The following is a 27,525-nucleotide window of genomic DNA, read 5'->3' as shown; positions in this document are numbered from 1 at the left end:
AGCTTGACATTCTAAAGAATCTTTGTTGGCTGTTTTGAATATTGTCACCATCACATCCAATCTGTATGAGTATGTTTGTTCTCTATTTTCTGGATTGACCTAAGTGTAGAAAAAAACCTTTTTCTTAGGTCAGATGAATTATGCTTAGAATTTTAAAAAAAAACTTTACTAAGAAATGAAGGAAAAACAAGACAAACCATGAAAGCATAGACATGGACAAGTTTGAAGAATAAAAGCTTCTGATCCAAACTTAACTAAAAAAAAAAACCTAACCATGTATCTGACTACTGTGAGTATTTATAGGTAACTAGGTGGTGTGGTTAGATAAAGCACTGAGCCTGGAATTAGAAATATCTGAGTTCATATTCAGATTCAAAGATCTACTGGCTGAGTGACCTTTTGGCAAGTCACAAACTCTGCCTCAGTTTCCTCATTGGTAAAATAGGGGTAATCATAGTACCAACTTCCCAAAGTTGTTATGAGGGTCAATGGGATATCTGTAAAGTGCTTAGCACAGAGCCTGGAACATAGGAAGGGCTATGTAAATGCTATCTATCATGGTTAGTATTACTACTACTACTACCACCACCACCATTATTGCTGCTGCTGCTACTACTACTACTACTACATGAAGCACCCCCAGTCTTTGGTTCTTTCTGTCACTTCAATGCTGTTTGGCTGACCCTTCTGAAAAGCCTTTTTTACTTGTCAGGTACTTCCTCTTCTGGCTATCCTCGCAATCCCAGGGAAGACTTGTATTCAAATCCCACTTCTGACACTTACTAGCTTCGTAACCCTTGGCAAATCCTGTGACCTCTTTGGACCCCTGTCACCACAAGGAGATGCAGGCTGCATCATTGAAAGGCATTCTCAGAGTCTATCATGTTGGTGCCATCACAGGACATTCACATTTTCACATTATTGGGGATAGGTGAGAGAACAGACTTGTGATTTCAATGGGATAGGGAACTCTCTGACATGGAAACTCTGTCTACCAAAAACTGAAAACATCTGACCCTATATCTGACAACCATGAATATTTACAGGCAAGTAGGTGATACTTTCTCCACAATTTATAAACTCACTAGGTATAAAGAAGAGAGATGTATTTAGAAATGAAGGTGATGTTTAAAAGAAAAGATAGCAGCAAAATATTTAAAAATTAAATTCTATTTTTAAGGAACAAACTGATGTAAAGTAAGCAGATTCAGGAAAATAATGACTCCCACACTATGTGTGTGTATTAGAATGTTTAGGAGAAGGTAAAAGTGAGGTGCTTACAAATTACAATGTATAGTGATCTTATGGCACATGCTGACCTGTGATTCACCACTAATGTTGTATGTTTAGATCTGGCAGTGTGGAGGAAGTCTTGAGATCCACCCTTGTTCTCACGTAGGTCACGTCTTCCCTAAACAAGCTCCTTATTCACGGAGCAAGGCTTTGGCTAATTGTGTACGTGCTGCTGAAGTCTGGATGGATGAATATAAAGAAATTTATTACCACCGAAACATGCATGCACGTAAGGTGAGTTTGTAACTTGAATTTGTGTGCAATGAATCTGATGAGAATCAATTTCACCTTGACTTTTTCTCCATTGATGCTGTATTTAAGAATGATGTCTTCCCCCTCATCCCTGCCTCCCTTTTTATGGCTCATTACCTCAGCTATCCTCAAGCTAGTTTGCTTCATGACGAGGCTGAAGTAGGGTTTCCTCTTCCTCTTGGCAGGGCAGCTAGGTGGGGCAGTAGATCGAGTGCCAGGCTTAGAGTCAGGCAGACCTGAGTTCAGATCTGGCCTGAGACACTTATTAGCTATGTGACTAGTATAAAAGCTAAATAACAAGGCAATACAACTAGGCAGGTGTATGGGCCATGCTCGGTATGCCTAGGCATACCTTAACATCTCCAAAAATATTTTTTGGTATTTTGTGTCTCATTTAAAAAATTTTGTATTTTTTATGTAAATTTAGTTAAGTTTTAATTTCTTTAGTTTATTGACTAACAATTGAGCATTCAGTAAGTGTTTCATTTTAAAAATTCTTTGGGTTCACACTCTAATGAAATGTACTACAGAATATAATCATGTTATAATCATATCATATAATCATAGCACAAGAGAGGATATGGGATTGCATATGATTGAATCCAATCATGCTAAGTGCTAAAGTTTGTTCTAGCCCCAAAGTGCTATGAGTTCAGAGAAAGGACAGATTACTATGGGCTAAAGTGGTCAAGGTGGGCTTCATAGAAGAAATGGACTTAACCTGGACTTTGAATGAGAGAGTTAGGATTAGGATAGGTATAGGTGAGGGTATTTATTTATTGTTAAAGTCTAATGAAGCTAATATGGAAGGCTAAATTCTAAAATTGATTGATTGATTTTCCCTGAGGAACCATATGGAGATATAACAGAAAGGCAACAACTTCGTGCTAAACTTCGATGTAAGGATTTCAGATGGTTCCTAGAACATGTGTATCCTGAGCTTCATGTTCCTGAAGACAGACCTGGCTACTTTGGGATGGTAAGCAGAAGACTTTATTGTTGTGGTGGGCTGTCTCCTATTGCCTAGATCTGGGGTAGGGACCTGGAACCTCAAGGCCACATGTGGCCTTCTAGGTCCTTGGGTGCAGCCTTTTCACTGAGTCCAAGTTTTACAGAACAAATCCTTTTATTAAGGGGATTTGTTCTGTGAAGTTTGGATTCAGTCAAAGGGCTACACTTGAGGACCTAGAAGGCCACAGGTTCCCTACCCCTGGCCTAGATCCTTCTTTTCTCTTAAAAATAATTATACCAATGATAATACTTTGGGAAGGTTAGAGACGATTGGTTGATTTACATGTGTATGTGTGCAGGCTAACATGTCTATGTCTAAAATGATATTTTGATATGTTCTTTCATTTAGTTGGTAAGCAGAGGAATGGCAGATTACTGTTTTGACTATAACCCTCCTAGTGAAAGTGAAGTAACGGGGAACCAAGTAATTCTTTATCTCTGTCATGGAATGGGACAGAACCAGGTGAGAATTTTTCATCAGCATCATACTTGGGGGGATAGTATTTGAATACTGATCATGTTTTTTCAGTTGAATTGAAAAGGTGAGTACACTCCAGAATTGTTTATAGATGGGCCACACTGCTACAAAGTTAACCATCTTCATAATAACAATAACATCACTATTCTATTTGCATCATGCTTCCTGGTCCTCAGAATGCTTTCACATATTTGTGTTACTTTATTTAATCCTCACAACGACATTACCCTCAGGAAGGGGTGGGGAATCTGTGACCTCAAGGCCACATGTGGCCCTCTAGGTCCTCAAGTATGGCCCTTTGCCTGCATCCAAACTTCACAGAACAAATCTCCTTCATAAAAGGATTTGTTCTGTAAAATTTGGACTCTGTCAAAAGGCCACACCCGAGGACCTAGAGGGCCATATGTGGCCTCGAGGCAGCAGGTTCCACAACTCTGCCCTGAGGGAAGTGGCATTGGTATTATCCTTATTTTTTAGATGATGAAACTGGGGCCCAGAGAATTTAAGTAGTTAGCTCAGGCTCACACAGCTGGTGGTAGAGCTGGGCTTCTGCATCTTCTTTCTCTCTAGTAAGTTATGCATTCTACAAGTCCCTGTCTTTATTCCTCCATTAGGACTGTTTCTGGGGGATAGAGTGACTGGCAACCTATAGTAACCTTGGTTCTGACTTCAGTTACTAGGAGACAAAAATGATGGACCAGTCTTGACCAGGATTTGTTTTGCTTCTTTTTTGGTCTTACAGCTATAAATAATTGTTTTTTATTTTTTGGAACAGTAGAAAGAGTGCTGAATCTGGAGTCATGAGGCCTGGGTTTAATTCCCACTTCCACTATTTATTACAAGTCACAAACATCAGTGTCCTCATCTGCAAAATAAGAGACTTCTCAGGTCCTTTCCAACTTTAAATCAATGATTCCAAGTTATAATTAAGGTGTGTAGCTAATTCCAGCTGAAAAGACAAACATAAGCCCAATAGTCCTTCCTTTGAAGAACTTTTACAAATGAGGAAACTGACTCCTAGGAAGGTTCCAACCTTATTGTACATATCTCTTCTCTCTATACCTGGAATGCACTCCCTTCCTTATAGGATGCTTCACTCCCTTAAAGACGCAGCTCCAGCACTGTCTTCCACGTGAGAACTTTCTGATCCTTTCAGCTGTTAAAGCCCTCCTTTCCAAACCAACTTGTATTCAACTACTTTGTATTTATTTGTTACTTTTGGTAGTAATTTTGTGTGTGTGTGTGTGTGTACACATCTGCCCGCTCCCCTGTTAGTGTGCAAGCTTCTTTCAAGTAGAGATTGTTTCTTTCATTGTATCTGTATCCAGAGCTCCCAGCATGGTGTCTGGCACATAGTAGGTGCTTAATAAACCACCTCTGTTAATGGATTGATTGCCCAAAACCACACAGAGAATAAGCAGAGAAGGAATTCTGCGTTGTGGTTGGTTTGTATGTCAAAAGTCCTGATCAGTACTGAATTCCTCAGACAGAAGATCTGGTTCTTTGGATTCAGGATTTTTTTTTCTCTCTCCTGAGAAAAACATTCAAAGTTTTGCTAGCCAGGCAGTTTGGAGAGCAAGGCTTCATTCTACCCTTGACATTCATGTCTAGCGGCTCCTCATGCCTGGGAGCCTCCTGCTGGAAGATCTGCTGGTATGGCAAGGAGCTCTGACATTACAGTTGGAGAAATCACCTTGTCTGTAGATTTGACAATATGGTTATTCCCCTCCCCAGGCAGGTGCCAATGGTTAGGAAAGTGCCAAATCCTCCTTGGAGATAAAGGGTAGAAGATTTGAACTTGGAAAGAAGCAACAACAAATTAAAAACCTTATTTATTTATTTTGGTATAGGTCTAAATCTAGATTAACTTTTCTGTTGTTCAGTTATTTTAGTTGTGTTTGTCTCTCCATGATCCCATTTGGGGTTTTCTTGGCAAAGATACTTGAGTGGTTTGCCATTTCCTTCTCCAGTTCATTTTACAGATGAGGAAACTGAGGCAGACAGAGCTAAGTGGGTTGCCCTGAGTCACACAGCTAGTAAGTATCTGAGGCCAGATTTGAACTCAGGAAGGTGGAGTCTTCCTGACTCCAGGCCCAGCACTCTATCTGCTGTGCTACCTACATGCCCTTGGTTCCTAAGTTAGGAACTCATGGTCTAAGTCAACCTGATTCCCCAAAGCTCTAGTCTTTTTATCATGGTAACTTGCTTGTCCATCTGGCCATAGGAAGACCCTATCATGACTCATCCTGATTTGGCCATCCCTGACCCATACCTGGAGTAACCAGCTTACTCATAAGGGGACAGATAGGTAGATAATCTTGATTTATGTGTGGCTCAGAATGTAAAATTAGAGGGCTTAGGTTGAGGAGGCAAATAAAAGTTAGGGAGACAAAATATGGCCTGGTCATAAGGATCTTAAACGTCAGGCATAGAAGATTATTCTGTTGTGAAATATGGAACTATCATTGGTTTTGGTGATATGATCCAGGTAAGCTAGAAACATTGGCATTGGGGAGACACAGAAGATGAATGAGAAGGTGAATGTATTGACCTTATACATTATACAATGTTATCATTGTTTCATTTTGTCTTTGCTATCTCCTGTGCACATGATAGATGCTTATGAATGCTTGTTGACTGTTATTTGAAAGCTCTTTTGCCGAAATACTTTTGCCTGGAAATTCTGTTGCTCAGTTTGAACTCTTAGGATTCAGCCCAGCTTCTTAGAGGGAGATAGCTCCTTCCTAGAAGCATCCCTTTCCTCATATGAGCCAGATTAGTTAGTCAAAAAGCATTTGTTAAGTGCCTACTATGTACAAGGAAGATAGGATATACTAATACTTTAAAAAGGGATGTTTTTAATTGTTCAGAAGTTTTTATGTTCATATCTTGTGTCTGCATAGTTTAATTATTTGTTCCCTGTCTCATTCTCATAGTTTTTTGAATATACTTCACATAACGAAATACGTTATAACACCCGCCATCCAGAAGCCTGTGTAGCTGTTGATGGAGGCACTGACCATCTGACCATGCATCTCTGTTATAAAAATCCCCCAGAAAATCAGAAATTTATTTTTAAAGAGGTAGGTATATTGTTTAATGTCCTAATCTCTTCTAGTGCTGTTGGTTCCAAGTGATTGTATTAACATAAAATGTCATTTATACTCTTGACCACCAAAAAGTATCTGTGAGAGATACAGTCACACTCCAGAATTGTGGAGTTAGAAGGTTATCCAGGGATGACCTAATCTAACCAGTGTCTGAACAATTCCTCTACTGTATCCCTGACAGGTTGTTGGCCAAACTGTGCCTGAGGATCCACTATCCAATTGTTAGCAAGTTTTTCCTTATTGAAAGCCTATATTGCCTTTCTATAACTTCTCCCCATTGTTCATATTTCTGCCAACCAAAACTAAATTTAATTCTTCTCACACATCAAAGTCTTTCAGATACTTACAGGCATTTGTTATGGACCTTTCTCCTTCCAAGTCTTCTATGATCGAAACTAAATATCCATCTTTGTGGTATGATCTTGAAGACCTCTCCCTCCCTATCCTGGTCTCCTCCTTCCAGACGCTTTTCAGGTTATCATTGTCTTGCCTAAAATGTGGTGCAGTATTCCAAATGTGATCTGAACAGGGCAGATTATAGCCAGACCATCACATCCTTCTTTTAGGATGCTATACCTAAGAAGGAGGAATGATTATCAAACATTTTGTATCACAGTAAGAGCCACATTATGTGACGAGTAACTTTGATAGACTAAGCCCTTCTCAGCAATGCAAAGATCTAAGACAGCTCCTAAAGTCTCATGATAAAAAATGCTATCTACATCCAAAGAAAGAACTATGGAGTTTGAATGCAGATCGAAGCATACTATTTGCTCTTTTTTTTTCCTTCTGTTTTGTTTTATTTCCTCTTTCTTGTGGTTCTTTCTATTGGTTCTAATTCTTCCTTACAACATGACTAATATAAAAACATGTTTAGTAGGAATGTATATGTATAGCCTATTGCAAGCTGTTTTGGGGAAAGAGAGGGAGAAAATTTAAAACTCAAAAGCTTATGGAAATGATTGTTAATAAATTAATAAAAAAATTTGTATCCTAGGATATGCACTGGACGGATTATACTTGGAATACTCTATAAAATTTCAGATTAGAATTTGGTCAGTCCCTAATTTAGAACACACATTTTTTCCACTTTTTAGATGTAATTTTTTTTTCAATAAAAAAATCCATTTTCTTTCCTTCCCACAACCCTCCTACACTGGAAAAAAAAAGGAAAAACAAAACCCTTGTAACAAATATGCATTGTAGGCCACAACAAATTCCCACCTTGGCCATATCCAAAATATATATGTGTGTGTGTGTGTGTGTGTATGTGTATGTGTATGCCTTATTCTGTACCTTGAGTCCATCACCTCTTTGTCAGGAAGTGGGTGGGATATTTCATTTATCAGTCCTCTGGAATCGTGGTTGGTCATTGTATTGATCAGAGTTCTTACAACTTTCAAAGTTGTTCGTTTTTACATTGTGTTGTTATTGCATAAGTTGTTCTCTGTGTTTTTCTCATTTCACCCTGTATTAGCTCATACAAGTCTTCCTTGGTTTTATTGAAGCCATCCTTCTCGTTGTTTCCTTTGGCATAGTAGCATTCCATTATACTCATAGACCTTAATTTGTCTATCCATTCCCCAGTTGATGGGCACCACCATAGTTTCCAGTTCTTTGTATTGTGAAAGAGAGAATAGAAAAATTTGGGGGCATATGGGTGATTTTCCTCTTTCTTTGCTGTCCTTGAGGTATAGACCTAGCACTGGTATTAATGAGTCCATGTAGAAGACATTATTTTTGATGAGCATTCCTCCTTCTCTGCTTTTTCCTATAGAAGTATTAACTCTGTTTCCGTTGTTTCCCTCCTTTTGTCTCTTCTACCCTTTTAATCTTGTTCTTTCTGCCTGCCTGAAATCTCGTGTCTGACCAAGGCACCCGAGAAATGTCAATGGCTCCTGTTATCTCTAGGATAAAATATTCTTCTTTTGGACATTAGCCTTTCACAAGTCTGGATCTAGCATATCCTTTTAGACTGACCACATCTTACTCCTCTTTAACATACTCTGCATTTAAACCAAACTGGCTTATTTCTTGTTCCATCTCCTACATCTTTGCTTTTTCACTGACCCTATGACTGAAATACTCTCCTTCTCATCTCTTCCTAGTAGAATCTCCAACTTCTTTCAAAGCCTAACTAATGAACTGCCTCTTAGAGGAGGATTGCCTGATTCCTTGAATAACCACTTGAGGTGTTCTGTCCACTCTGTAATACTTTGTATTGACTTTGAATATACTTATCTTGCTAGATGGTGTTTCCCTTCAGTAGAATGTAAGCTCCTGGGGTATAGGGACTGCCCTGGATGCCAGAGTTGAAGAAGGACATTGATGATCTGCAGAGTGTCCCGAGAAGGGCTACCAGAATAGTGAAGCACTGCTGTCTATATGTCCATGATCTATGAGGATGTGTTGAAGAAATTGGGCATATACGGCCTGAAGAAGAGGCTCAGGGGGATACGATAGCTAACTTCAATTATTTAAAAGGCTTTCATGTAGAAGAGAGGTTACACTTGGTCTGTTTGGGCCCAGAGGGCAAAATTAGGAGTAGAAGTCAAAATGAGGCAAATTTAGGCTTGATATAAAAAAAATACTTCCTATCAATGAATAAAATATGAATACAAAATGAATAAAAGTGGAATGGGTGGTGGGCTGCCCCTCCTTAGGAGTTTTCGGGAAGATTGGCAGGTATGTTTTGGTGGGTATTCCTTCCATGTATAGCATAGACCAGATGGTCACTGAGGTTCTTTCTTACTCTTAGAATTGTGTCTGTAGTGCTGACACAATGCCCAACACTCAGTAAATGCATTATGGAATTGGATTAAATGGAAATTACTCTTATTTACCTTTCCCTTTGGTTTCCTACATTCATCCTGTTATATTCCATTAAGTTTTTTGAGTTGCACTGGATTGCACCCCCTTGAGGGACAAATCCAGCTGGAACTAGGTAATCCTGTATTTTGTCAATAGAAAGTTATTTCCCCATTCCACAAAGTCTGAGTAATCCTTTTCCCGAGACTTACTCCAGCAGCATCTATGGCCTCTCTGCATGAATACATCCATTGATGAGGACCTTATTACTATCCCAATGCAATTCTTTCCATTTTTCATTGTTGTTAGGAAATTCTTTCTTCTATTGAGTTGAACTATACCTCCCTGTTAACTTCCAACTATTGGGGCCTAGTCGTGGAACCAAGTGGAGTACATTTAATATACAGCAGAGATGCAAGCATATTAGCTTTAGAGCCATATTTCGATGTCTATCAGGCAGTTCCTTGGTTTGGAACCTCCACTGGTCTGCAGACTGGCCTTCAAACTCTCTACTTCCATATACATCTTCCTCACACTGAAGTGAAATTCCCAGAATGAAGGGGAGTATACCTTGTTTCTGCCATAGTAGCCTCAAGTATTGTCAATAAATAATTATTGATTGATATTCCAGTTAGATGGACAGCACAACTATTGCCTTTCTCACCTGTTTCATCAATCTCTATCTGTCAACAGTTGTGAGGCTTCAAGGCATTCAGAAAAAGCCCTTCCTTGAAAAGGATTTTATAGTCATAGGGAAAGAGAGGACCCTCAGGATTACTTTGTTCTTTTATCTGGTGGCTTTACATACAGGTATTCCTAGATTTATGCAGTCCTAAAAATTTAATTCAGACATCTGGGATTTATGCACATCTACACAGGAACATAGATCTTATTCTCTCATCAATTTACCATTAAAAAGGTAATTTTTATAAAACCTAGGGCCCATCTTTAATCTCTAGTTTATATAATACCTAAAACTGGAGGAAAATCAGGATGTCAAGAGACCAGGGAAAGTGGAGGAACTTAAAAGAGTCATATTGATAAAAACGAAATGTGTGTGTGTGTGTATGTATGTATATATACACATATATGTATGTATATGTATATATATATATCATATATATCACACACACACATATACACACATACACATATACCATTTATTTGAAAAGAAAAAAATATAAGAAAAAACTAAAACCTCATATAGTAAATATGTATTTGCAGTTTTACTATTTTATGTGATTTTCTGTGTATAATTATATGTTTTTCCTTTCAGAAGATCTCTTGGTATGAGTCTTGTCTATGTTTAAGTTGACCTATATTCGAACCAATATATTTTATCACAAAAACTTTCTTTTGGAAACGTATCTTGGGAAAATTTTTCATCAATGCATTCTTTAAAATATGTGTTGATAAATTATGTTTTGGCCCAACAGACACTTTACAAAACATACCCAAACTTCCTTAAATAGCATGTTCCAGACATATTGTTAGTGGAAATAAGGGATTTTTAGCAGTATGATATTCACATTGGCCATAGTAATTGACCAGAGGTTTATCGTCTCTCCATGTTGACCTAATTTACAGTATGTAAATTGTTCTTTTGGCTCTTCCTTCTTTACTATCTTTTTTTCCCTACATCTTTCCACATTTTTCTGAATTCTTCATATTTGTTATTCCCTACAATGCAATAATATGCTATTCCATTCATTATGATTATTTATTTGTCATCCCACTGTCATTGGTCTTTTTCTCCACCTTTTTTCTTATTTCAAATAATGTTGTTATAAATATTTTGAGAATTTAATTTAAAATCATACTTTAGAAAAGTTTATCGAGTTCTTAAGCAATTGTAATTTAAACGAAAAACAGTAATCTTCTTATAAAATGTTGATAATACCACCGAGAACTAATTCCTTCTCAATCTTTTCTAGGATGGATCCATATTTCATGTACAGTCTAAGAAATGTCTACAAGCCGAGCCGAATGCTTCCAATGGCAGTCCAGCCCCACTGTTAAGAACATGTACAAATTCAGAGTATCAAAGATGGTTCTTCAAAGAAAGAAGTTAATATGTTACTGTACCAGCCAACCAAATGATGGAGTAGGGATCAGAAGGTCTGGATTCCAGTTCCAGTTCCACCGTTCACCAGCTGTATGACCTTATGCAAGTCTCTTCATGTCTGAATCTCAGTTTAAGAACATTTGCCCAGCCTACCTCACAGGGTTGTTGTGAGGGTCAAAGGAAATATGTGAAAGACTTTTTAACCGACTCTAAGACATCATACAAATGGAATAACAAACAAAGCAATGACAGTGATTGTGCTCAGGAGGACTTTGTAGCCCATAGCTACTCAGTTCAATATAATGTGAGGATACCATGCAAAACTTGACAGTAATATTTTCATAAGGAAATTATTTTACAAGGTGTGAATTTTTTTTTTTTGGAGAATTAGTAGAAGAGTTTAAGCTTTGCACTATTTATTTAAAAAGCTTTACTGTTGTTTCAAGATGGCCTCTTTTCATAGAGAGAAGCACATAACTCTTTTTATTCAGTGACTTTAAAGCAATTATCTACCAAATACTTTTTTTAGTATTGCCTGTATTCTATGATAGTGCCTTTTTTTTAAGAAGTAAGGTAGAGCTTGAATCTTGATATTTTCTATATATTAAGCTATTTGCACAGATTTAAAACAAAAAATGTACTGTAGATTGCACAGATTAGTATTTTGGCCAGAATTTTCTCAATACATGAAATTGTAGAAAAGCTGCATGTGTGGAAAGGGATGATAGCTGCTTCAGATCATTGGGATATTCAAAGCTTATTTGAAAATAACAGTTTGTGTATTACAGAGCTGTCAACATCAGCCAGAGAGTTTTTGCCAATAATACCTAGAATCATAAAGTTTTAAGGGAGATTAAATCCAAACCCCAGCTGGATGGCCAAAATCCCTCTATAACATTCCCGACATATGGCCATTCAGCCTCTGCTTAAACACTTCTAGTCAGAGAGAATTCTCTACCTCATAAAGCAATTCATTCCATTTTCAGATAACCGTAATTGCTAAGATGTTCTTCCTTATGCTTCCCTGTTAACTTAATCCCGTTTGGTCCTCGTCATGGCCTCTGAGCCATAATGGATCATTAAATATTTAAAAACAGCTATCATGTCTCCCTTCAGTCTTTTCTTCTTTAGACTAACCACCCTCATTTTTTCTGCACCATTCCTTATATGATATGGATTTGAGTCCCTGAAACAATGCTGTTACTCTAGTTTGTCAATGTTGTGCCCAAAACTGAAGACAGTAAGTACTCTAAATGTGGTTTGATGAGAGATTAAGATAATAGAACTGTCAATTACTCTTTCTGGACACTGTGCTTCTATTAATGTTGCTGAAAACTGACCATTTGAAAGAATAATCTTACTAGAAACTTTCACATAAGGCAAACTTTTAATAATGCTTTAGTGTGGCTTAACCATCATTACTATGACTAACTACTACTGTGACTTTTTAAAATGTACATATAATAAAAATTTTTGGTAAACATTAATTTGAGAAATAAAATTAAATTTTAGTACAATCATTCAAATCTGAACACTAAATTTGGTACTTTGAAAATCGTAGCAAATGCTACTGAAATTATTTTCTAAATGTTTTTATTTCTGTAGCTGGTTTTGATTTTCATATAATTTCTAGATGCACTTCTATGGTTTTGCTTAAGATACAAAAATGAAATATGAAAATATGGAAAGTGTGCTATTTTGAACATTGAAAAGTCTCTCAAAGGAATTGCTGTATGTTATTTTTCATTCAATCAGATGTAAGATGACACTGATACCAAATTTATTAAAAATTCTATGACTTAATGTTTCAAACACTTTTCCTGACTGTGACTTTTTGTTTTTGCTTTTTTGCCTGAGAGGTCATTACATACCTCCTGTCTGGGCTATTAGGTAGTGCGGTAGATAAGCATTGGGCCTGGCATCAGGAAGACCCGAGTTCAAATGTGGCTTCAGTTACTTGTTATTGACAGGATGACCAGGCAAGTCTGTCTGCCTCAGTTTCCTCACCTGTAAAATGGGAATAAGAGAAACACCTGCCTCACAAGGTTGTTGTGAAGATCAATGAGATAATATTTGCAAAGCACTTAGCACAATGCTTGGCCCATAATAGGTACTTATTAAATGCTCTTCCGCCCTTTTCATTTTTCTCTTTCCCTCCCCCACTTTCTGTTCTGTAAATTCGTTAGTTGTTTGTTCAGTTCTGTTATACTTTGCATTTGTTCTTCATTTTTATTTTTTCAATTGCTCATTCTTTATTTCATTTATTCTCCTTTTTGCCACTTCCATTAATTATCTTTGAATATCATTTCCCCAATTATACCTTCATCTATTTTTTAAAATTTTAAAATCTGAAATGAAATTCTCTAATTCCTTTAATTATTTATGATACCATTTAATTCACTTTATTCAGTCTATCCACTGACATTACAATTTGAACCTCTGAGGGAGTTTCATCTCTTCACTCTTTCAGTATTGCAGAATGTCTTTCATAAATTTTTTGTTGCTTATTCTGTCATTGGAATGGTAGCTACCATAATTCTCCGAGATTTAATCTGGATGAGAAGTGGAGTTATTGCTTCAATAGAGTGATCTAGGTTGGACTCTTCAGTTAGCTTTAGGAATGAGAATGGAGCAAAACACTTACTGAGATCTGATAGTGCTTATAAAGTATGGAATCAGAGAATCCCCTCAGCAGCAGGGCAGCAGAAGATGTCTCAGCTTCGGGCTGCTTTTTGTAGGATGGGGGACAACTAGGAGGCCTGGACTAGGAGAGCAGGACCTAAAGGTGGGAAGGAGTAGTGGATAGGACAGAAGAGTGACTCTGCCCAGCTTTCCTAAGAGCAGGAGAGGAATTTACTGGTTTGGGAAGGCCTGGAAACACCTTTATTGTAATTTTTTTTAAACCCTGGAAGAATGGAGTACACGTAAGTACTGATCTTATAAGGAAAAGTGAATAAGAACATATAGGTAAAGATTCCTCATGAAGGAGTGATGGTTCTGTAATTGAAGGCTGCTGGATGTTGGCCACAGCAATTTAAGAACTGACCACAAAATCCATCAAATCTCAAGAAAAAAGGGACTGGGGAGCTTTGATTCCTTAAGAGGGAGAATTTCTACAAGGACTAGCATTGTGTATGCAATGTTTAATTTTCTGTGAGAACCAAGTGACAGGTATCTATGCTCAAAGAGGAGGCTGTTATCTTTCCTCAAATGGGGCTTCAAGAATTCTTTTCTAATGTGGAGAATGAAATATTCCTTTAAGATGAAAGGGGAACTTGAAGACTAAGAAGAAAAAAAGATATGGCAGAGAAGAACGCTGAAGTGGCAGGAATTTTGAAGGTAGAAGAATGTGATAAAGAAGAAAATGAAGGGCCACTGAACACTTAGAGTCAAGAAATAGATTGAGGATCTTATAGAGAGGAGAGCTAGACTTCTGAGGAGGAAGCAGAAGATTGTGTTTTAAGGAATTATGTGAGGAGAGATTATCTAGTAAGAAGAAGAAGCAAATGGTGGTGGTTGGTAATTCCCTGCTGGGGAGAGGGTACTGATGCAGCTATTTGTTGACTACGTTAAACACAGAGAGATTTATTTTCCTCCCAGGGCATATATCCAAGAAGCAGAGCAAAGTTAAACCTATTCACAATTTTTTTTTTGATACTGGGTCTCCTTTTCTTGTCCAAGATGGGAGTACAGAGATCAGTCATGACTGATTCCAATCTGATTGGCGCAGAATCTCTGACCTGTTTCTTACTCATGATGATTGGCCTCTCCTTACTCTTCTGGGATCACTTTAGCAGTGTTGAACCCAGTGGAGACACCAAATAAGCCTAGCCCACTTCAGCTCAGAACTCCTGAGCTAAAGAGATCAACCTCAGTTTCCCTAGGAGGAAGGGCCATAAATATGTACTACTGTGCCCAGTCCTGCTATTTACTTTCAATAATCCATGTTAGGACAAAACAAACAAGCAAACCCCGTCAGAAGGAATTAAGAAAGCATTGCTAAGGAGAATGAAACATTGGGAAAGAAATCTTAAGAGTTCTTAAGACCTGAAGCCCAGATGGTGTTTTGATCACAGCTTCCCATGAAAGGAAAGGGCTACCAAAGAGAAAGGCAGATTTGGGAACCTGATTTAAGAAAATGATTTCTGAGAACAGGATTTCTGGGCCACAGCTTAAAATAGAGATGATACAAACTGGTTAGATTGGGCCCATTCCTACAGAGGGTGGAGCAGAGTGACATGTTCAAAACAGTGAGAAATAGATAATACCAAGGTTACAAACCTAGGAGACTGGAAGAATGGTGATGCCTTTGACAAATGTAGAAAAATTTGGAAGAAAAATAGGCTTGGGGGGAAAGATCATGAGTTTTGTTGATTTTTAAGTAACTGCATATTATTAAATGGAAATGCTCATTCTATTTTCCAAGGGGTCAGACTAAACAATCTAATTATTTAAAATATAGCAGAAGATAATTTGTAAACTTGCCAATTTTTGTTCTTTATCCTGGGAAATATAGTAACCTAGTAATTTGAAAGATCCTTGGTTTAAGCCATATGGGTATTCCCTCTACCAACACATACAAGAGAAGCCTCCCATGCTTTAGTTGGATGGTCCCAATGAGTTTCTGAGGCCGAAAAAAAATCATCACTTGGTGGCCAACCTTCTGGTGATGAGCCTTTCCAAATTTAGCTTGGTTGGCTCTCAAACAGGAGATAGACAGTTTGTTACTGGGTAGGCATTGCAACTTTTCATAGCTTAGGATCTGCCAAGATTTGTAGGACGTAAGTGGAATAAGCACATGTTAATGTTATTTAAATAATACCATGAAAAATGCAACTCTTGGCCTTGGTGTATTCTGTTCAAGCATGAGGATGACATATATACACATTTCATCAGAATCAGAGAGGCAACGTGTTGTAATGAAAAGAACCCTATAGTTGGAGTCAAACTTGGTATTCTTAGGATTATTCCTAAATAAAGTGGTCAAAGGATATAGAATCATAGACATAGAACTAGAAGGGAATCTTAGAGGCCGTCCGGTCCAGCTGCCATTATCATCATTATCATTATTATCATTCTTACCAGTTGGTCTCAAGTATCTTGCTTATGCTGGAAGTATAGGGGCTACTTAGGGGTGTGGTCCCACTCTGATCTATGTGGGAGTTTGTCTTCTGTTTTTATTTTATTTTATTTTATTTTTTATTTTTTACCTAGACCAGTTTATCTTGCCTTAGATAATCTGGTGACTCTCGCTTCTTGGGGCTCACCACATTAATACTAAATTTAATTTTTGATACTCTATTGCTTTAGCCACTTCTGAGCCATCACAGTGTAGAACTCTGGAGCTCAAGAGATCCTCCAGCTTTAGCCTCACTAATAGCAGGTATTACAAAGCAGAGCACCATGCCTGGCCAACCCCCTCGTTATATAAGTAAGAAAATGGAATCTCTGAGAAGCTGATTTGCCCAAGGTTACCCAGCTAGTACTTAGTAGAGTTAGGATTTGAAACCCAAGTGTCAGATGCCAAATCTAGGACATTTTCCACTGTACCATGCTTCTTCCGCTGGACGGTTTTTAAAAAGAAGAAAGGTAAACTATTGACAGCTTTCTGAAAAATTGTTCAAAATCACTAATTATAAAAAAATGGAATCTAAAACAACTTTGAGATATTAAAATAAACTGACATGTGACCCCATAAAAGGAAATGACTTGTCCAAGGTCACAGTCTTTATATAAAAATAAATTTATTGTCAGATTAACTCTCTACCCATCAACTTAATAAAGTTGGTAAAAAGATGGAAAAACTCATTGGAGGCTCTGTGGGATGATAGTGACACTAATTTGATGCTAGTAGAGCTGTGAATTGGTTCAACTGTTCTAGAAAACAATTTGGAATTACGTGAGAAAAGTTACTAAATTATTAGCCTTTGACCCAGAGATCTCATTGCTGAAGTTACGCTTCAAAGACATTATTGATAGCAAGAAAAAACCCTTATGTCCAAAAATAGTCATAGTAGCATTATTTGTGGTAACAAAAGGCTGGAACAATCTATGACATGTGAATGCAGCCTAAAACTACCATGACATAATGAAAGATGGCTGTGAAGAACACAGAGAATCATAAGAAGACTGGTATGATATAATTGGGAGTGAAGGCAGGGCCAAAAGAACAGCAACTATAACGAAGTTAACAAAAATAATACAAAGAGGCAACAAAATTTGGAGTGGCCAAAGTTGGTGCTGTTCTCTCCAAGTTAGAGCATGCATCTTTCCTTTCTGATAATCAGTTAGTGATGGAAGAGGAAAGTGACAGGTATTAGTTGGAATCACACTGCAAGGGTGTGTGAGTTTTGCTGAACTATACTTTGTAGAGGGCTTGGTTTGGTTCTTTTTGGGGGGGAGGGGGAGTATCAATGTATCTTATTTCCAAGTAAAATGTATCAGTGGAAAAAGAGTCCTTAAACACCTCTCATAAAAACCTACAGCAAAATAATTCTTTATCTCTTTAATAATATTGTGGATAGACCTCTGGGCTTGGAGTCAAGAAGACTTAGCTTCCTGAGTTCAAATCCAGCCTCAGATACTTACTAGCTGTGTGACCCCGGGCAAGCCATTTAACCCTTTTTATCTCAGTTTCCTCATCTGTAAAATGAACTAAAGAAGGAAATGGCAAATCACTTCAGTATCTTTGCCAAGAAAACCCCCAAAAGGGGTCACAGAGTTGGACATGACTACAAAATTACTCAACAACAACGATCAGATTGATACTATTCATCAAAGTTTTATATTTGTATTTTTTTTTGCTAGGTTGAGAATCTTTCAAACTTTAGTTTCTATTTAATTTCTATTTCTTTGCTGGACCAATCAATTCATGATTATAGGAGTTTCAAGTTAGGAACTTATTCTACAAATACAGATCTGCTCTTGCTCCAATTGTTTTGAGGGCATTGAGAAGTTGAGTTTCTGGTCCAAGATCATATATCCAACATGCGTCAGATATGAAACTTAACATCCAGGTGTCTAATTCTAAGACCATTTTTCTATCAACTGCACCATGTCATCTCTCAATCTCCAACAATAAACAGCATTTAAGAAAAAAAATAAAGACTGTGGCCTTTGTTAAGCCACTTAACCTCTACAGGCCTTAGTTTCCTAATCTGAAAAATGAGAGGGTTTGGCTACAAAGAGGCAACTGTGGTACAGTGAATAGAATGCTAGACCCTAAGTCAGGAAGACCTGAGTTCAAATCCAGCCTCAGACACTCACTAGCTTTGTGACCCTGGGGAGGTCACTGAAACTCTGCCTCAGTTTCCTCATGTGTAAAATGGGGATAATAATAGCACCCACCTCCCAGGGTGAGGATCTAACCCTCTTAATAAATGAAAAATATCAGATCATCATCACCATCACCACCACCACCACCACCACCACCATCATCATCATCATCTGACTTCTGAAGTCTCTCTCAGACCTAGATCTATGTTTCTATGATCCTATTTTTTTTACCCACTGGGAAAAGAAAATGGGCAGAGAGTCCAGTACCTGACTATTACCAGTAGGTGGCACTGCTATCCCAGAAAAAATTACCTTGGAACCCTCACAGGTAAGTTTTTATATCCAAATGCGGGGAAATTATTTTTGTTTTACCAATAGCTAAATTTCATTTTAGTCTTTGAACCATTCAATGTGGCCTGGTTTAGGGGTCGTACAATTTTATCATTTGTATTTATGGATGTGCTATGTATGGAGTTTAATAAAATAATTAAATAACCTTGTTTCCCCTTATTGTGATAAGAAAAAGGGAGAAACTATCCTAAGAGCTTGAAGTATCGTCGTCACCATCATCATCACTATAATCATTATTTCTAATGGGCATTGGCCTTGGCAATGTATAATGTCTGAAGTAATCTGTCACAGGAGAAATCCTGGATCTGACGCTGGGAGACCTTAGGTCCCTTAACTTGTATGGCCCTGATTTCCTTATTTCTAACATGAAGTAGGTTGGACATGGTGAGCTCTAATGCCCTTTTCAGCTCTAAAGCTCAGAAATAATGAAAGGTGTTGAGTTATTCTTTTACTCGATTTTTAAATATAAAATTACTTGAAGAAGTATGATCACAATTTATCATTGAGATTGAGATTTTTGTTTTGATTTGACTATTGTATCACTGATCATTTAATTTACGTTGATTTGCTACTTATAGAGCCCTTTTATATACATGATTTAATTTATTCCTCACAGCCAACCTTAGAAGTAGGTAGGATACCCTTTCAGATGAGGAACTTGTAACTCAGGGAAGTTTAAGATTACTTATTGCATTTTCCAAATTCCTAGAGCCATAACTGGGTGGGGAGGCAGGAGCTTTGTCCAACGGTGGGAAATTGCCTCAGGGTAGAAAATTGTTCAAGGGTGAGAAATTCAAAGGTGTAGTTTTTTTGTTGTTTAGTTATGTCTGACTCTTCGTGACCCCTTTTTGGGGTTTTCTTGGCAAAGACACTGGAGTGGTTTGCCATTTTTTCTCCAGTTCATTTTATAGATGAGGAAACTGAGGCAAATGGGTGAAGTGACTTGCCCAGGGTCACATAGCTAGTATGTGTCTGAGGCTGGATTTGAACTCAGGCCTTCCTGACTCTAGGCCTGACACTCTGTCCACTGTACCACTTAGCTGCCCCAAGGTTTAGTTTACAACAACTTTATAAGGAAGAATGAATAGGTGGAGCCTGGTGGTGGGTCTGGCTTAGAACATGGTAATAGGGTGAGCTGGAGCTATAATCAAGTAGACTTAATAATAGGATGATGAGAATGTATACATAGCAGACTCTCACAGTGGAAGCAGATTGATTATCTCACAGGGGTCCTTGGGCCAGTATTAGTGGGACTCAAGTTCTAGCCCATTGTAGGGGTGAAGAGAGAAGCCTAGCCCTAGAATCGTGCTCTATTCATATAGTGCTCTAAGGTTTGCAAAGCAATTTACAAATATTATCTCATTTTATCCTCAAAACATTGCTGGGAGGTAGGTGCTATTATTAACCCCATTTTACAGATGAGGAAATTTAGGAAGATAAGTGATTTGCCTAGGATCAAATAAGCCACATTTAACTTAGATCTCTACTTCATATCCCGTATTCTACTCGTGGTGTTAACTATCTGCCATGACCTGATCTAATAAGTCAGCATCTTTGTCCAATGATGGACTAGGAAGTAGGAAATTTGGGTTCTAGTCCCTTCTTGACATTAACTCTAGGTCTCTATTCTTCTGTAAAATGAGAAGATTGACAAGGTCATGTCTAAGATCTCTTCTTATTCTAACAGTTTGTGCTTCTATGAGATTTAGCTTCCATTTGGTTCTTCCCCCAGCCCAGACCAACCTCAATTTCATCAAAAGTGGAATGAGCTTCCCTCAGCCTTGGGCAAGTAACTTACCTTTCTCCATAGATCCAATTTTCCCACTGTGAAATGGATTTGGGTTAGATGATCCCTAAAATCTCTTCTACCTCTAATGTGATAGATCTCATGAGGCATTGGAGGAATTGGCTTTAAGCCTTCTTTCAGTGCCTTTCCCCAAATCATATATTTGTTATCACTCTCCCCCCTCATCTCTAATCAGACTTCTTGGGTGCCAAAGGTGAAGAAATTGACTTTAGCACCTAGTTTTCATGAATTTAAATTGGTAGCTACCATATGACCTGAATTTCTGCAGGTGATGTCTGCAGCATCTTCCTGCTCAGGAGATTTGTGATACACTAGGGTCTCTCTCCCTCCAACTAAGAATACCTTTCTTGCCACTTGCTAACGGTGAAAATTTTCTTGTCTAGAGAAGACACTTTATCCATACTGCTTATGACAATAAGAATCAGAAACTTTCTCTGAAAGCAAAAATTTCTTAATTTTTATAGAGCACAGAGAACAAGAAACATGTTAAGTGATTATCTTATCTTGCCATGCTTATGATGAATTTAAGCAAACAGAATGCCCAAGGAGATAATAGCAATGTTAACAGCAATCATTTGGAGAATGGCTGAACAGGGTGTATATGATTGTGATGGAACACTACTGTGCTACAAGAAATGATGAACTCAGTGATTTTAGAAAAACGTGGAAACAGTTACATGAAATAATGAACAGCAGAATGAGCAGAACTAAGAGAACATTGCATACAGCAATAGCAATATTGTTTTAAGAATGACTTTGAGCAAATAAGTTTTGTCTGTTATAAATTAATTATACTATATTAACTATATTAAATGACAAATTAACTGTAAAGGACATGTGAAGAAAGACACCATCCACATCCAGAGAAAGAACTGATAAAGAGAAGTATGTATAGAATAATTTTACATACATACATACATACATACATACATGTATGTATGTATGTATACATGTGTGTATATGTATGTGCCTAATAGTAGCCATCTCTAGAGCAGGGGGAGGGGGAAGAAAAAAAAGAAAAAATTTATGTGACAATTTTTGAAAGGAATAGCAAGTTGTGCATAGTAATTTACAGTTTCATGTACAGTCATCATTTTTATTGTACTATGTTATGAAAATGCTCATTTTATTCCATAAATTAAAAATAAAATTAAAAAAGATGAGTTGGGAAATTCTGCAAAGAACTTGACAAGATTCTCCAAAATAAGTCATTATTTACTTTTGCGTTTATTGGATTTAATGCAGAAGTGGGCACGCGAGTAAAATAGCAAAAGCTATATTGGAAAATATAGTTTGGGAATCAAGAAGTGAAAGACTTAAAGGCTACTCAGAAGCCTCATCCCTATATAACATGAGTACTTTCTGCTAGAGAGAGTTGGAAGGCCTTGGACATGGCAAATGCCAATGTAATCCTTTAAAAAAAAGCCAAATTGTTTGTTTTTAAATGGTCAGGAGACTACTGGTTGCTGACTTAGCAAATATTCCAGGATCAGCTTACCATGCATAGTCAGATCATTAGCTGGTGTGTGCAGGAATCAAATTAAACAGCAAATTAATAGGATAAAGATGAGGAGATGACACTTCATGCAATTACAACAGCATCAACCCAACCTGTTTAAGCAAGCTCCTGTCTCTAGAAATAATTAGAAAATGAAAAAAAAGTAATTTCACTGGTCATGCACATTTCCTAAAAATGTTTGACAGTTACGAAACAGCAGCCACAACAAGGAAGCCAGAAGAGCCCAGAAACCATCTTAACCATCAAATAAAGCCTTCTTGCCAAGTGCAGAGACAGAGCAAGGCTGTTACAGAGTGCAGGGTCAGAAAAACAATGTCAGCACCATGGTTAAGGAAAGAGTGAAGTTGACTGTGGATGAGTTCTGTCAGCACCATCCTTCTGAAAAGCCAGCAACGCTGACAGCAACTGGCAGCATTGGGCCACCATTACAAGCAGTTCAGGAGTGACCTGGAATGACTTGCCAGTGGGAAAGGTATAGCAGCCTGAACTTGGTTCAATATTGGGATTATGTTTACTGTAGTTTTCCCTTCCTGTATTTGAAAGATGGTCTTGGGCAGGGGTGGGGAACCTGTAGCCTCAAGGCCACATGTGGCCCTCTAGGTCCTTAAGTGCAGCCCTTTGACTGAATCCAAACTTCACAGAACAAATTCCCTTAATAAAGGGATTTTGTGTGTGTGTGTGTGTGTGTGTGTGTGTGTGTGTGTGTGTGTGTGTGTGTACAATAAAAAAGGACTCCCCAAGGCTCTTGGGGAAGAGAGATTAGGATTGTTTTACTTGGTCTCAGAGGGCAGAAGTAGGTACAGTGGGCAGATTTTGGTCTAGAATAAGAAAAATCTTAACTATTAAAGATATCCCAAAATGAAATAGTCTCTCTTGGGAGAAAGCAGATTCTCTTTCATTTTTAGGTAGTCAAGGAAAGATTGGCAGACCACTTGTTAGGAATCTTTGAGAGGGGATTTCTATTCTCTGGGGAAGAGCTTATTTCATTTTAGTGTGCCTGGAACATAGTAGGTGCTTAATACATACGTGCCTTTTGGCTGATCAAGGTACAAGTTAGAAAAGATAGTTTCTGAGGTCCCTTTTAACTATGAAATTCTATGATTTTCTGATAATTAAAGTGGTCACAAACTGTGTTTTCTTTTGCAGATTAGGATATTTGTGTACTGTATTGTCTCAATATGATCAGCATGTTTTCAGGAATTAGACTGAATCCAAGTATCTACTATTCACATGCTCTTGATAATGGATCAATTTTGTTGTTTTATTGGGTAAAAGATACACAATGGGACCATGTCACATTGTCACACAAGGTTCTGAGACAGACAATATCTTGGAAGATGGGAAAGAAAATAGGTATTTATTAAACACCTACTATGTGCCTGCCACCATGCTAAGTGCTTCATAAGTATTATCTCATTTGATTTTCACAATAATTCTGGGAGGTAGGTGCTATTATTAGCCCCAATTTACAATTGAGGAAACTGAGGCAGAAAGAGGTTCTGGTTAAGAAGTTAAGCCCAGGGTCTCACAGCCAGTAAGAGTCTGAGGCTGGATTTAAACTCAGTTGTTTCTGACTCTAGGTCTAATGCTCTATCCACTGAGCCACCTAATTTTTTCCAGATACCTAGGATAGGTTCTATCAACTCGAAAATGTCTAATTGGTATTCGGGACAAACAGCTCTTGACTAGGACAATCTGAGGGTGAATGTACATAGGTTCAAATCTTGGCAATGACACTTATGAACTGCATGACTTGGGCATCTTATTTACCCTCAACTGGCCTTAATTCCCTTATTTTTATTTTTTGAATTTTTTATTCATTTTAAACTTAAATACAAAATGGGGGGGGGAATTTCCATGTACATGGCAGAACATAAAGATTAGATTCAATATAAGGCCATAAATTTCCATTTCATAGTGTTTACTTTTTTAAAAAATCATGTAACGAATACTACACATTGTTTTCAAAGCTACCCAGCTTTTCTGTGCTTCTCCCTTCTTTTTTTTTCTGTTTTAAAAAACATTTATTAATTTATTAATTTTTGGCTTTCAACATTCACTTCCACAAGATTTTGAGTTCCAAATTTTCTCCCCATCTTGCCTCTCCATCCACCACAAGATGACGTGCATTCTGAATACCCCTTCCCCTAATCTGCCCTCCCTTCTATCACTCTCCCCTCTCTTATCCCCTTCCACTTCTATTTTCTTGTAGGGAAGGATAGATATCTATACCCCATTTCCTGTATATCTTATTTCCAAGTTGTATGTGAAAACAATTTTTTTAACTTTTGTTTTTAAAACTTTGAGTTCCAAATTTTCTCCCTTCTTCCCTCCCCATCCACCCTCATTGAGAAGTCAAGTAACTCAATACAGGTTATACACATATAGTCATGAAAAACACTTCCATAGCAGTCATGTTGTGAAAAACTAATTTCCCTTCATCCTATCCTGCTCCTTGTTTATTCTATTCTCTCTTTTAACCCTGTCCCTCCTCAGAAGTTGGCTTCTGATTACTCCCTCCCCCAATCTGTCTTCCCTTCTGTCACCCCCCCCCTTATCCTCTTCCCCCTATTTTTCTGTAGGGTAAGATAGATTTCCATACCCAATTCAGTGTGTATGTTATTACTTCTTTAAGCCAAATCCAATGAGAATAAGATTCACTCATTCTCTCTCACCTTCCCCCACTTCCCCTCCACTATAAAAGCTTTTTCTTGTCTGTTTTATTTGAGATAATTTACCCCATTCTATCTCTCCCTTTCTCCTTCTCTCAGTATAATCTTCTCTCACCCTTTAATTTTATTCTCCAGATATCAACCCTTCATCTTCAACTCTCCCTGTGCCATCTATCCATCTATCTATCTATCTATCTATCTATCTATCTATCTATCTATCTATCTATCTACATATAATTTTTTTCCCCTCCAACTACCCTAATACTGACAAAGGTCTCATAAGTTACAGATATCATCTTTCCATGTAGGAATGTAACTAGTAATAAGTCCCTTATGATTTCTCTTTCCTGTTTACCTTTTCATGCTTCTCTTGAGTCTTGTATTTGAAAGTCAAATTTTCTATTCAGCTCTGGTCTTTTCATCAAGAATGCTTGAAAGTCCTCTATTTCAGTGAATAGCAATTTTTCCCCTTGAAGGATTATACTCAATTTTGCTGGGTAGGTGATTCTTGGCTGTAATCCTATCTCCTTTGCCTTCCAGAATATTATATTCCAAGCCCTCTGGTCCCTTAATGTAGAAGCTGCTAAATCCTGTGTTATCCTGATTGTATTTCCACAATACTTGAATTGTTTCTTTCTAAGGCTGCTTGTAATATTTTCTCCTTGACCTAGGAACTCTGGAATTTGGCTACAATATTACTAGTTTTCTTTTGGGGATCTCTTTCAAGAGGTGATTGGTGGATTCTTTCCATTTCTATTTTACCCTCTGGTTGTAGAATATCAGGGCAGTTTTCCTTGATAATTTCTTGAAAGATGATGCCTAGGATCTTTTTTTGATTATGGCTTTCAGATAGTCCAATAATTTTTAAATTATCTCTCCTTGATCTATTTTTCAGGTCAGTTGTTTTTCCAATGAGATATTTCACATTGCCTTCTATTTTTTCATTCTTTTGGCTTTGTTTTACAATTTCTTGATTTTTCATAAAGTCACTAGCTTCCATTTGCTCTATTCTAATTTTAAAGGAAGTATTTTCTTCAATGAGTTTTTGGACTTCCTTTTCCATTTGGCCAATTTTTGTTTTTAGAGCATTCTTCTCCTCATTGGCTTTTTGGCCCTCTTTTGCCATTTGGGTTAGGCTATTTTTTAAGGTGTTCTTTTCTTCAGTATGTTTTTGGGTCTCCTTTAGCAAGCTGTTGACTTGTTTTTCATGATTTTCTTGCACCACTCTCACTTCTCTTCTCAGTTTTTCCTCTACTTCTCTTACTTGTTTCTCATAATCCTTTTTGAGCTCTTCCATGTTCTGGGATGAATTCATATTTTTCTTGGAGGCTTTAGATGTAGGAGCTTTGACTTTGTTGTTAGTTGAATGTTTTGATCTTCTTTGTCACCAAAATAAGATTCTATGGTCTGACTTTTTTGTGCTGTTTGCTCATGTTCCCAAAGAATTACTTGAGTTTTAAACTCTTTTTTAAGGTAGGGGCCTGCTTCCAATGTGGAGAATGTACTGTCCCAAGCTTCAGGGGTTTTGTGCAGCTGTTTTCAGAGATACTCCTAGGGACCTGAAAAATTGCAGTTCTTCCAAAGTGCTATGATTAAGAGCGAGGTGTTTACTCCTTTCCTGGCCTGTGCTCTGGTCTATGAGTGACCACAAGCACTCTTTTCTGCTTTGGAACAATGAAGAGGATTGTGGCAGGCACCACAAACTCCACCATGCCAGCACTCTTCCTCACCCCAGGATCACCACCCAGAACTGTGACCCAGATCCAAGCATGGGCAAAGCAAGAGAATTCTGCCTAAACACCAGCAAAGAGATCCCTGAAATCCCCCTCTGATCAGCCACTTGATTCCCCCTCCATCCATGGGCTAAGAACTCTGGAAGCAGCTCCCATCCCAGGGCTGCGCCAGAACTGGGACCAGACTAACCTCCTCTCTCACCGTGGTCCAACAGACCTTTCTCTACCGACCTTCTAACTTGTCTTTGGTTTTTGTGGGTTGAGAAGTCTGGAAACTGCCACAGTTCTCCTTGATTCAATCCCCTGAGGACTGCTCCAGGTTTGCTGAGGCCTGGTCTTTGACTGTGTGGTGCACGCTAAACTGCACTGTTCTCCCATCCTGGCGCAATAGACCTTTTCAATCAACCATCCAGGTTATCTTGGGCTGGAAATTTGTTTTACTCTGTCTTTTTGTGGGTTCTACTGCTCTAGAATCTGTTTAGAGCCATTTTTTACAGATATTTGGAGGGATTTGGGGGAGAGCTCAAGCAAGTCACTGCTTTTTTTTCTGCCATCTTGGCTCTGACCCTCTTCTTCCTTCTTCCTTCCTTCCTTCCTTCCTTCCTTCCTTCCTTCCTTCCTTCCTTCCTTCCTTCCTTCCTTCCTTTTTTGGTGAGGCAATTGGGGTTAAGTGACTTGCCCAAGGTCACAGAGGTAGTAAATATCAATTATCTAAAGATAGATTTAAACTCTTGGGTCCTCCTGACTCCAGGGCTGGTGTGTGCTTCCTTCTAAGTTTTCTTTTGTTCTCTGCTGTGCATTCTTTATTTCTAAAATGAAGTTGGACTTAATGACCTTTAAACACTCCTGCAACTTGAAGTCTGATCAAGTTTTGGGCTATAGGTTAGAAGCAGCTAGGGGCCACAGTGGATAGCAAACAGGACTTGGAGCCAGGAAGATCTGACTTCACATCCTGCCTTAGACAGTTAGGATCTGTGTGACCCTGGGTGAGTCACTCAACCTTGTCCAGCCTCAGTGTCTTATTGGTCAAGTGGCAATAATTATAACAGTTACCTTGTATAATAGCAGCTCTCTCACTGAGTTTTGAGGTAATACATGTAAATGAGGTAATACACATAAAGTCTTTTGCAAAGCTCAAAGTGCTATAGAGA

The 27,525-nt window shown here is 38.0% G+C and overlaps 1 protein-coding gene across 1 annotated transcript in view; it reads left to right on the top strand.

The window, feature by feature from the left end:
* Positions 1-12,831, top strand: part of GALNT12 (polypeptide N-acetylgalactosaminyltransferase 12) — a 49,261-nt gene extending 36,430 nt beyond the window's left edge. Inside the window, exons 6-10 of the mRNA XM_020995593.2 lie at positions 1,351-1,527; positions 2,393-2,524; positions 2,906-3,019; positions 5,971-6,117; positions 10,887-12,831. Of these exons, the coding sequence (XP_020851252.1) occupies positions 1,351-1,527; positions 2,393-2,524; positions 2,906-3,019; positions 5,971-6,117; positions 10,887-11,024 (708 nt within the window). The 3' untranslated portion in view covers positions 11,025-12,831. The remainder of the gene's footprint in view (positions 1-1,350; positions 1,528-2,392; positions 2,525-2,905; positions 3,020-5,970; positions 6,118-10,886) is intronic.
* Positions 12,832-27,525: the final 14,694 nt, after the last annotated feature.

Source organism: Phascolarctos cinereus, unplaced genomic scaffold (assembly GCF_003287225.1).
Source record: "Phascolarctos cinereus isolate Bilbo 61053 unplaced genomic scaffold, phaCin_HiC Scaffold_4;HRSCAF=312, whole genome shotgun sequence".
Classification (NCBI taxonomy): domain Eukaryota; kingdom Metazoa; phylum Chordata; class Mammalia; order Diprotodontia; family Phascolarctidae; genus Phascolarctos; species Phascolarctos cinereus.
The sequence above is the reverse complement of the archived record's forward strand: the minus strand, read 5'-3'. Positions and strand labels throughout refer to the sequence as shown.